Source organism: Eleutherodactylus coqui, chromosome 1, assembly GCF_035609145.1.
Source record: "Eleutherodactylus coqui strain aEleCoq1 chromosome 1, aEleCoq1.hap1, whole genome shotgun sequence".
Taxonomy (NCBI): Eukaryota; Metazoa; Chordata; class Amphibia; order Anura; family Eleutherodactylidae; genus Eleutherodactylus; species Eleutherodactylus coqui.
In genome coordinates, this window is record NC_089837.1 from 55890809 (window position 1) to 55902845 (window position 12037).

Here is a 12037-nt window from a genome sequence, read left to right on the forward strand (position 1 = left end):
GTTATGATCTCGCACTATCCCTATGACGTAAGGGTACGTTATTTTGCGGGAAGTACTCCGCTCCCATGACGTACCCTTACGTCATAGGGAGGGAAGGGGTTAAAGAGGTTTTATAGAACTCTTACAATTGATAAACTATACTCTGGATAGGTCATCAATAGTTAATAAACAAAGGTCAACCGGGGAAGAACCCTGCCAATCAGCTGTTGGCCGGTTTCAATGGAATCAGAACCTGCAGTAGTAACCTGGGCTGTTGCAATACAGACAGCGCTATCTACTTCCAGCACTAACCACATTGACAGTGGGTCCGGCCGTCAGCTGAATGGTGAGATTTCTGAGCAACAGAACCCTGCTCATTAACTATTGATGATCTTTTCCACAGGATAGGTCCTGAGGAAAAGTCATTAATTGTAAAAGTCCTTGAGAAGCCATATAAGAAGTGACAACAAGGAAGTTTCAAGAAGTGATGTAATAAGCACATTTTTTTACCATATGCCACACTCATTAATATCAGATATTCCCCCTACCTAAATCAATGCAGACCCCTAAACAAATAAAGACCCTAGCTTGGTCCTCCTAAATACCAACTCAGACCCCCTAAGTAGAGACCCCAGAGTAGACCTTTAACCATTTAGGACCAGGCACTGTAAATATACAGCGCCTGGTCCCGGGCTTTAAGCCCAGCCGTATGTAAAATTATGTTCTGTAATCAATCAGAAGCAGGACGGGTTGTCAGCTGTTAGTGATAGCTGATAACCCAGAGGAGAAGGCAGGAGGGTTTTTTAACCCTTTCTGTCTTTTCCTTCCCCGAGTACACAGTGCTCAATGAGTGCTGTGTACTAAAAATTGAAAGTGGAAGTGTAACTTCCACTACGGGAGCCCGGGGGTCACGTGATTGCAGGGATTCCCTGCTATAGCAGAGCTGCAAGGTCATACTAGACCCTGAACAGCTCTGCCAGTGACTATTGTCACTACAGGGGATGTTTTCTCCTGTAACTGGGGCTCCTATGGAGGCCCCAGCTACAGTGGGGAAGTGTCAAATGAAAAAAAAACAAAAACATGTGAATGTTACCCAGAGGGAACATTATACTTGAGTATAAGCAAAGATTTTCAGCACAAAAAATGTGCTGAAAAAGCTCCCATCGGCTTATACTCGAGTGAGGTAAAAAAGAAACAAAAAAAACCACAATACTCACCTCTCAGCCGGCGTTTGTGTCCCCGACGCGATGCTGTCCCCGGCGGTGCGGAAAGATGCTTCAGACTTCTCCCCACTGTAATTTTCCTGGCTTCGTTTTGAATTTCCCAGCTGTTAGCACTGTGAGAGGGAGCGCTGTGATTGGATCGAGCACCGACTTTGATTGGTTTGATGAATGACATCACTGAATGGCTGTGATTGGTTTATTGAGCGCCATAATTTTTTCCTTCTACTTAGCTTCGATTCATTCAAAAAAGGTGGGGTCAAAATACACAGTAAACCCCTAGATGAAGGGCTCTAGTTTTCAAAATGGGGTCATTTGTGAGGGTTCTCCAACGCTTACAGGCTCTACAAGTGGGCAATGGGGCCTAAAACGCCTCCAAGCAAAATGTCTGTTCTGAAAGCCACCGATTGCTCCTTTCAGTTTGGGCCCCGTTGTGCATACGGACATAACATTAGGGCCACAATGGGTATGTTTTTGAACACGAGACAAACAGGGGGATCCATTTTGGGGTGTAAGTCTTCATTCCTATGTACGCTGTACAAAAAAAGCTGTTTTTAAAATCTTAATTTTTTTCCTTCTGCTTTGCTTTGATTCATTCAAAAACGGTGGGGTCAAAATACGCAGTACACCCCTAGATGAATTCGTTAAGGGGTCTAGTTTTCAAAATGGAGTAATTTGTGGGGTTCCTCTGTCGTTTTGGCCACTCAAGGGCTCTACAAGTGAGCAATGGGACCTAAAATGCCTTTAAGTAAAATGTCTGTTCTGAAAGCCACCGGCTGCTCCTCTGGGTTTGGATCCCGTTGTGCATACAGACATAGGATTAGGGCCATGATGGGTATGTTTATAAATACAAGACGAACTGGGGGATCCATTTTGGGGAACAAAGCCTCATTTTCATGTGCAGTATAGAAAAAAATCCTGTCTTTAAAATGACATATTTGCAAAAATATGAAATTTTATTTTTTCTCCTCTAAATTGCATTCATTCCTGAAAAGAAACTGTGGGGTCACAATACTCCTGACCCCCCTCAGTGACTATAGTAAGGGGTGTAGTTTTTAAAATGGGGTCAATTGAGGGGGTCTCTATCATTCTGACACCTATGAGCCTTTGCAATCTTGGCTTGGTGTAGGAAAACAAAATGTTCCTCAAAATGTTGATAATTAATGTTAAATTTGTAGGCTCCTAAATGGTTGAAAAAAAACGAAAGTTTTTTCAATACGTGCCCAAAATAAAGTAAACGGATGGAAATATATATCTTATCAAAAATGTATATATTTTGTTTGCACATATTTGAGATATTGCAGTTGGAAATGTAAAAAAATGACGATTTTTTCAAAATTTTCCCAATTATGATGCTTTTAATAAATATACACAAATTCTCTTGGTCTATTTTTACTGCCTAAATGAAGTACAACATGTGGCGAAAAAAACTGTGTCAGAATCACTTGGATATGCAAAACTTTTACGGTGTTATTCTATGTTAAAGTGACACATGTCAGATTGCCAAAATTTGGCCTGGTCATTAAGGCGCAAACAGGCTTGGTCACTAAGGGGTTAAGCTACAAAACAGCCTGGTCCTTAAGGGGTTAAATAATGACTCTTGACAAGATCCCTAAAGAAATACAAACTCTAGATCGGAGCCTCAAAATAGATACAGACCTCAGACCACACACCCCCAAATGCATACCCCAGACTAGACTTCCTAAACTAATAAAGACCCAGACCAGTCCCACCAAATACATATCTCACACTAGACCCCCTAAACTAACAAAGACTCAGCCCCCCAAATACAGACCCCATATGTGACCCTCTAACCTAATACAGACCAAAACTAGACCCCAGACCAGACTCTGCAGTTATTAACATCTCCTCATTGACACACCTTGTAGTCCACTACACTTTTGAATAGTTCCACAGACAATGGATGGAATTTACTAATATTGACATTTCTGACGCCAGTTCAGTATGTAGGGGCGCTGAAGAAAGATGTACCAAGTTCATTAAGAAGTGCTCGTTACTTATTAAACTTCGAATCTACGTTAGTTACGAGTAGGTTAAATTTGAGTTATAATCTAAGCTAGCTTCTGTTGAAAAATATAGCAAGTCTGTGCTAGCCCCACCCCTTTCGATAAGCCCCACCCACTTTTGAATGACCTAGAGAAGGTACAAGTTCTAAATGTAGCGCAAATATAGCGTCTGCCAAAAATTTACACCAGAAAATGATATTAATTGGTTTAATGATATTAAGTGGTTTAATGAATTCTCCTGAAGCTGGCCTACTGTCAGGTCAATGCCTGCTATCGTGCCGAGGAGTGAAGAGGTCAGCAAAATGAAGCAATGAGAGGAGGTATCTGGACAAGACACGAATATGAAGCCAACTAGTTGGATGAGCGGAGCACCATGTATGTATTCATTCACTTCCGTTACTATGTGGGATAATAATAAGAGCTGCAGGACTTGTAACTCTGTCATTGCTGGAGACCAACACAAGAGACCACAAAGAGCTCCTCCGTGTAAAAAGGGTACAGGAAAATACTTTATTACTTCATTAAAATCTAGCGTGTCAGTCATAATTAGGTATTAAATTATTATTTATAAAACATTAAATGGGTTTTTCAGGATTAAAATACTGATTGATTTTCTTTAGCTTGGGCCGTGAATATCAGATCAGTGGGGTTTAGTGCTCAGGACCGTTGTAGATCACCTAATTGAAGAGTGTGAGGCACTCGCGTGAGCGCCATGGCCTCTTCTCAGGCCTATGTTCATCAGTTCCATGGCCTCTGAGCAGCTCAGTCCCAATGAATGAGACTGATCTGCAATACCAGGCACAGCCACTATGAATTCCATGGCACTGTGCAGAAGCGCTCAAGCACTGCAGCTGATCGGTGGGGTCCCAAATGCCATACCCCCATTGATATCATATTGAAGACCTATCCTAAGGATGGCTCATCAATATGTTAGTCCTGAAAACCCCCTATAAATGTAAGTCTTTGCTGGATGATCTTCTGCACACGACTCTTCACCTAAAAAGAAAGCAAACATGAGGTACATTGTTTATCATAATATTATATGTCAGCCCTAATATTTCATTGATAAGTCCTGCTGAACAGCTTGAAGCAATATCTTTCCCATAGATTGGTTATGGATTAACCCCGCAACCCTGGGGCGTGGGAAAGCCATTAAGCATGCTTAACCCATTCCCTCCAACCAGTATGCTATAAGTGTCTATATTAGAAAAACTCCTTTAACAACTTCACCGCATCATAATGTAAATTTACATCATGCGGTCATGCAGAGTAAATGGAGGGGGCTGAGGAGCCAAATCCACTCCATACCCAGCCACTATCGACTGTTTTTCGAAGTTGAGAGTCACTGGCAACTGCCATGATCGAGGGGTGTTGATGGGCTAGCATGGTAGCTCGGAGCCTAGGGGAGGCTTCCAGGACTGCCATACATGGATGCTTATGAAGCCCTGTCTGTGGCAGGGTTTTGATTATAAAGTTATGTATGGAAGACACACAGCAGCTTCCTTTGATACTTACATTTTATGGGGTTCTATCTTCATTGTCTTCACTTCCTTTGCTTGAACCGTACGCGACAAGGGCCGTCCGGCTGCTGAGTTCCTACCAAGTGTAGATTACTCTGCAAAAGATTACAAAGCGCAAATGTTAGCTAAACGTGAAGATGGCACCTTAAAGGAACAGAAGCATCCGGGTACTTTTGGCTCTTCACAAACTCTTGTATAACTGGAAACTTAAAAGGGACACTCTGGGGAAACTTTCTACAAGGCACATTGAGGCAGATAATATACCTACTGATTTCTGGTCTCCGTCGCCCCACGTGACCGACGCTGTGACTCCAGTAAACCAAAACTCACAACCTGAGTTCATTCCCATGACACTCACTTTGCAGCTCCCATAGGAATGAATAGATAAAGTCACTTCTGGTCCATATAAGATGTCAGAGCATTCAACTAGTCATGGTGAAGGTCATGTGGGACGACAGGGGAGCTATTTAACTATTTCTTTAAGACCTTGTACCATGAGATACCGGTCTCTGATTGACAGGTGGTGCGACGCAGGAATAGAGGTGGAGCTTCAGAGCATTGCCAAGTGACGCAACAGGAGATACAAAGGTGAGATTAACTAGAAGGGCAGTGGTGGCACCGCCAAGTGTTTGCCGAGCAGAAGGGAGTTTGTGAGGTTCGTGGTCATGTAAGAGGGACCAGTATCCAAAAACAGTGTACTTTGGAGTGGAGCGCTTTGCCAAACAGAAGTGATACTGAGTGTGCTCCTCCTGCTTATGCATCATCCCAAGGTCCAGTCCGGTACCGAGTGAACGCCTACTCACTGAAAAGTGTGTGTCACTAATAAAGTTCATCATCCTAGCACAAGATGTGGTGCCCACCTCTAGATGCCAAGAAGAAAGACCGCATCTTAGGTAGCCTTGTGACTGGACCGTTGTCGGCCAGGACTCAGTAGAAGTGGAGTTGTGGCCTGAATCCATAACGAGCCCAGAGGTTCCAATGGTGAAAGCAAGTTGACCATCTATCTTCTTCACAAGCACTGAATCATTTTCAGGTGACCATTTGAACACTAATCTGCCTGTGAATCCATGGCTGTAGCAATTCAATTAATTAAGCCTGTGGATTTCTGCAGTGGTTTTCATTAAAATCCGAAGCACCAATACACAAGATACCAGACACATTTCAACCATTGGGGCTGGTCTAAAGTGACAGACTAATAGTGCCACCAGTAGTATCCTCAATATTAAAAATCCCTTCATAGTGACCCCCTTAGTGGCCCCAGTAGTGATAGTGACCCTGTTAGAGGTCCCAGTAGTGATAGTGACTCTGTTACTGTTAGTGGCCCAGCAGTAACAATGACCCCCATAGGGCCCCCTGTAGTAATAGTGACCTCTATAGTGTCTCTAGTAGTAATAGTGACATCCATAGTTGCCCCAGTAGTAATAGTGACCCCCATAGTGGCCCCAATAGTAATAGTGTCCCATATAGTGGCTGCAGTAGTAATAGTGACCCCCGTTAGTTGCCGTAGTATTAATAGTGACCCCCATAGTGGCCGAGTATTAGTAGTGACCTCCATAGTGCTCACAGTATTATTAGTGACCCCCGCATAGTGGCCCAAGTATTAATAGTGACCCCCGTAGCGGTTTCAGTAGTAATAGTGACCCCTATAGCAGCCCCAGTAATAATGCTACCTGACTGAAGGTCAGTAAGCTTATGAACATTGAACTCACTTGATCTGCTACCCCGGTCCAGAGGCCGCCACTGCTGTAATCAGAGTGTGACAAATGACTTCTCCGCCCACTGTTCACTACAGGCCAGCATCTGCATGCAGGAACGCAGATGCCAGGAGAGATCAGGGGTCAGGCTCTGATTACAACAGTGGCGGCCACCGCCACTACAACGGGACAGCAGGGCAAGTGAGTTAAATGCTTGTTGGGTTGCTGTCCTCCTGAAGCAGCAGTCTCAAGTTGCCTCATGCGAGAAGTGCCCCTGTGTGAGACATAAGTGTCCTCGAGTGTCATCGCCTATCTTTATAACAACAATGCTTTCACTGGAAAAACCTGCTGCTTCTTCATTGCTCTCCTGCCTACCATCTGGGCAGGAGACTGTGCTGTTGCTGCTTTGTTATTTTGGGCCTTGGGCTTTTGGGGTTATTAGGGAGAGCAGTCTTCTGATGCACCACATGCATCATACATAGTCACTTCAGCTAAACTCATCTAAACTTAGATCTAGCAACAGGTTAGGTTGGTAGCTAATTTAGCACCTGGGGGAACTATCAGAGATTAACCCCACCTATACCTAGATAGCTAGCCATAGTACAGAGCAGTAGAGGTACGCCCCATGTGGGCATCTCATAGGCTATATTGAGCCATTTTTGCTGTTTCTGCTTTGTTATTTTGGGCCTTGGGCTTTTGGGGTTATTACGGCAGCCTTTTGATGGACCACATGCATCATAGATAGCCACTTCAGCTAACCTCATCTAAACTTAGATAGCTAGCAACAGGTTAGGTTGGTAGCTATTTTAGCACCTGGGGCATCTATCAGAGATTAACCCCATCTATACCTAGATAGCTAGCCAGAGTACAGAGCAGTAGAGGTTCACCCCATGTGGGCATCTCATAGGCTATATTGAGGCATTTTTTGGTGTCCATTTCTCATGACCAGTTCTGTTTCTGAAACTAACTTTGGTTCCTGATGAGTCATACATGACGAAACGCGTAGAACGATATACTCACAAAACAGAGCTACGTGTACAACAGCCATTGTGCTAAGAGTATACACAATTTTACCAGGATATCAGTACTCTATCTATGTGGCAACCGGCATATTTCTATCACAGCATGATAGATAGAGAACTATCACTGATGGGTATTAGTCCGGTCGCGCTCTATAGTGACTTAAATTGACACACGCTTATCACTCTAATACTAATCCAAATACACAGGACCGCTTGGCCGTGGGCGGGTCCATTGTGTATTTTTGGACATTTCTTCAATACTGGCTTGTAGCCTAAATTGGAGAAGTATATTTGTTTGTGGTCTTTTCACGTTGGTCCCAATATATGACCTTTTAATCATTAAATAAATCAATAAAGGTTACGTTTTAGGGGTCCCACCCAGTGATCACTGGAAAAACTCCTTTCACTGTTCACTATGGAGCCTTCTTGAAACTTTCCCTCTCTTTCCTGTACGTAGGATATAAAGACTATTCTTAACTTCAATGTGTCTGATTTATGTACCCTTCCCCCATATACTCCTCCAACGCTCACCCTGTTGGCACCAGAATGTGTTATTTCTCTGAGGTCCACGAGAGCAATGAAGAAGTGACAGACCGTAATAACGATGAATCCATTGTTCATGTCTCTCTCTCCCTCCATAATGAGATCACTAATCTGCCCATGCTAAATTGCCAAGAGATCTTGGCTTCTCTGAAAAGCCACCAGATGTACGGACATTTTTTCTTTACATTTGTTCTCCAAAGTGGACACAGAAGTCAAGGCGAGGGAATACGATGTACGATGCAGGAAGCGCATGTTGTTATTTGCTGAGCGGTGGACAATCTGTCCGTGCTTGTTCACACTCCGATATTCGTGTTATTGGCAGTCTAGCTGGGATTTCTTTATTAATTATCTTTATTGGGTTTATTACGCAAAACATAATGAGCTTGATGAGAAGGAAATACCAATTTATAGACATCAAAAGCTTGGCTGATATATTCAGGATGTTCAGCGAGGAGTGAAAGGAGCAGTGTCACCAACCAATTCTGTTTTAGTCAAGATATACTATCCTACCAAAAGTAATTGGACTCCTGAGCAAAAATCAAAAGTTGTACTTATTTCCTTATGTTAATACTTAGTGGAGCTCCTTTGGCCCTAATGACATTGGATACTCTTTGTGGCATACTTTCTGATACACTTTAGCTGAAATTTCCCTCCATTCATCCTGCAAATGTTTGGCAATTTCTCTCAAAGCAGATGTATCGGCCCATTTACAATGGTGCAAGGAGTGTTGTCTTTGGAAAGTTGAGCCTTGGAAAAACGTTCTATGGAGTAACAAATCACGCTACTCCATCTTCAAATCAGATAGATGTTTCTGGGTGTGGAGGATTCCTGGGGAACGCCTTTTGTCTTAGTGGGTTGTGTCAACAGTTTAGTAAGGCGTAAGCTGTGTTAAGGTTTAGGGATGTTTTACTTGGCATGGTCTTAGTCCATTGGTGGTAGTGGCAAGAACCATGAACACCAATTAGACAATACTGTGCTGCCAACAATGTGGCAATTCTCTGGGAATGTTCAGCAATACTTCCAGCAAGTTCTACGCGCCTTGTCACAAACCCAACATTGCTTTACTTTGGTGTGAGGATATAGATGTTCCATGATTGGACGGGCTGCACAGAGTCCCAACCTGAACCCAATTAAACCTATTTGGGATGAACTGGAACATTAAGTCAGGAAATATAAGCAGCATCCATCATCTTTGAGAAAACATTTACAAGATGAGTGGAGGGAAATACCAGCTGAAGTGTATCAGACATTAGTAGAAAGTATACCATAAAGTGTATCTCACGCCATTAGAGCCAAAATAGGCTCCACAAAGTGCTTCTTTCTCCCCTGTCCCCCTACCACATAGAATACCTCTGGCACACCCAAAACACCTTTGGAATTGTGTCACCCCCAGGCATCCTGTTGTGTCCAATCCAGCTGAACTGACGAAGGGGTGCGTCCCCAAAACTGTTTTTCAATTGCTGGTTTTTATTTTGTGAAATAATAGAAAAGAAGTGCCTTCACTATCACATACTGGACCTTTTATCTTCTAGTAGCTTAGAGGGTTGCGCCCCCACACCAGTATTTTTCCACTTTCTTTTTGCTACACTCATGCCAACCTTGGTGGAACGTCATCTGGTTGGCAGCACCTCCATCATTTGAAACACTTTGTACTCCAAAAATATTCCACCACCCTCCCTGGGTCTTGCTCCACCCTCCTTTTTCATCTCTTTCACTCACATAAGTCGTGGACCGGTCACTGCCTCCTGCAGCACACTCATCTCCTGCTGCTGTCATCATTCGTATCAACCTGATGGTTCATCTCACCATCCCCAAGCGAAGATGCATTCATTAAGGCAGAATATCAACACGCAACATAATTAGGAGATCAAGTGCTGTATAAGCGCACCTTTGGGAGCCTGACATTGGGCCGTCGGTGCCACCGAGGGAGATGAACCCGGTGATGTGCCAGTCTGAAATCCAACCAGGCAGCCGCGGTGCGGAGCTCATTTCTGAGAGTACAGTATTTGTTTCCCTGCTCGCTGTCAATTCTGTTTCCCCATTAAAGAAATAGTCTAAGGAACTCGAGAAGGCGGCTGCGGTTTCACAGATCTGAAACTTTCATGGCTGGAGTTCCCATTGTGAAGCGACATTACTATAGGACTTCGTCTACGGCCGGCAATCAGAGAAAGACATTACACATCGAACATGTAAATAAGGAGAGGACAAGAATTATATATACACACTGTATAAACAGTTGGGGGTGTAGCTATAGGAGGTGCAGAGGTAGCGGTCACATACAAGTGGGGTCCGAAGATCACATATGGAGATACCAGTATTATAAATGGAACATTTTAGCAGGAGGGCCTGTTACTGATTTTGCATTGGGGCTCTGAAGCATTAAATGACAGCTTGGCATATAGTAAACCTGTTGTGCACATGGAACCAAATTACTGGTGGGTTAAAGAGGGTTTTATGATTTTTAAGATGTCTTTTTGTTGAATGGGTCCTCTGGATCACAACAAGTCCTGCTGCTCGGACCAACAGCAATCAGCTGTAAATCAGTGGAGGAACCTGGAAGCGACTGCTCAGTTTTTCTGTAGCACTACCGCAGGTGAAATGAAGTATTAAACTTGAAATCGATGGTCTGTTTTAGTAATAAATGCTTAACAGTGAGTGCAGCTCTGGAGTATAATTCAGGATGTAACTCAGGATCAGTAATGCATGTACACAGTGACCCAACCAGCAGAATAGTGAGTGCAGCTCTGGTATAATACAGGATGTAACTCGGGATTAGTACAGGATAAGTAATGTATGTACATAGTGACTCCACCAGCAGAATAGTGAGTACAGCTCAGGAGTAGGTTGGTTGTTGGAGAGCTCTTCTGGTTCCAGGGTGTGGTCTGCTTCTTGGGTGGAGACCTTGCTGAGAGCCCAGGAACAAGTGCACGTTTCTTGGCTACATTTGCCATGGAGTCCCGTGCTTCTCCCCCCCCCCCCCCTCCTGGCTTTGGTCGGGAGGGGGGAGGAATGAACCCCAGGAGGGGAGAGGATCCAGTCGGGGTCCACGCAGCGTCACCCAGACTCCCCGGGAGGACGTGGATTATAGGAAAACCCGCAGCCAAACTAAAGGCAAGGTTAGTGCTGCAAAGGCACCCACAAGTGTCAGCTGGGGAGAGCGCAGCAAAGGTGAATCTGTTACTGCTATGGCGTCTCGGATAGCTGCCAACATAAAAGACTATAAGGAGGTTGGTAGGCAGCTGCAGAAACACCGCAGGGAACTGCAGACTGCCCTCAGCGATCTTGATAAAGTCCCACAGGGAAGGAAAAAGATCGCTGCAGCGGAAAGAGTTAAAGCCTGCAAGGAGGCCGTTGATTTTTATAAAGAGGAGAGATATAGAATACTCCAAGCCAGCGGCCCGTTTAAAGAGAAGCTCTTAAACGACGAGCGATTCTCTGGAATGGCACACGTGAGCAGCGACAGCAGCTCGGATGAGTCAGAGGATGCACAGGAGGGGATGCCAGTATGTTCAGGGGAGCAGCCGTCCCTACAGCAGAGGGGAACCCCAGGGAGCAGCATTCCTGCTGAGCAGGTTAGCCTGCCCCCCACATCAGAGGAGTCCAGTGCTGAGGACGCGGACGCGGACAGCGACAGCAGCAGCGGTGAGGGGGCCCTCATCATGCAGCAAATCATGCTGCAGGAGTCCCCAGAAAGAATGCAGAACATGTATTTTGGTGACGACATGCCTGAAACAACATCTGCAGGCAAAAAGAAACAAAAAAAAAGGATGAAGACCACGGTGCAAGAGAGGTTTGTGTACGTCACCAAGCACTCCGGTCCGGCTGCAAAGTCAGATCGGGGTGCTAGCCCTGGTATACCCCTAGTCCCGGGCTCTGCAGTGGGTCCGGTGCAGGGGACTGGGGAAGAGGGGGTTAATGCGGCCCAAAACTCCATTTCTGCTTGTGCCAGTAGTGGGAATGGAGGCGATAAGGAGGCAGAGAAGGTCCGTGGGAAAGATGGAATCAGGGGTCGCGGCCAATCCGGAGGTGCTG

General features: G+C 44.7%; 1 protein-coding gene across 2 annotated transcripts in view; it reads right to left on the bottom strand.

Annotated features, from left to right (window-relative positions):
* Nucleotides 1-3748: 3748 nt before the first annotated feature.
* The window catches only part of CYP39A1 (cytochrome P450 family 39 subfamily A member 1), a 66481-nt gene continuing 58192 nt past the window's right edge, over nt 3749-12037 (bottom strand). Inside the window, exons 12-13 of one of the 2 annotated variants that reach the window (XM_066589164.1) lie at nt 4742-4841; nt 3749-4222 (exon numbers count right to left, since the gene is read on the bottom strand). In XM_066589164.1, the coding sequence (XP_066445261.1) occupies nt 4770-4841 (72 nt within the window). In that variant the 3' untranslated portion in view covers nt 3749-4222; nt 4742-4769. Of the gene's footprint in view, nt 4223-4741; nt 4842-12037 lie in introns of those variants that run through there. The other variant, XM_066589165.1, reaches the window with a different exon arrangement.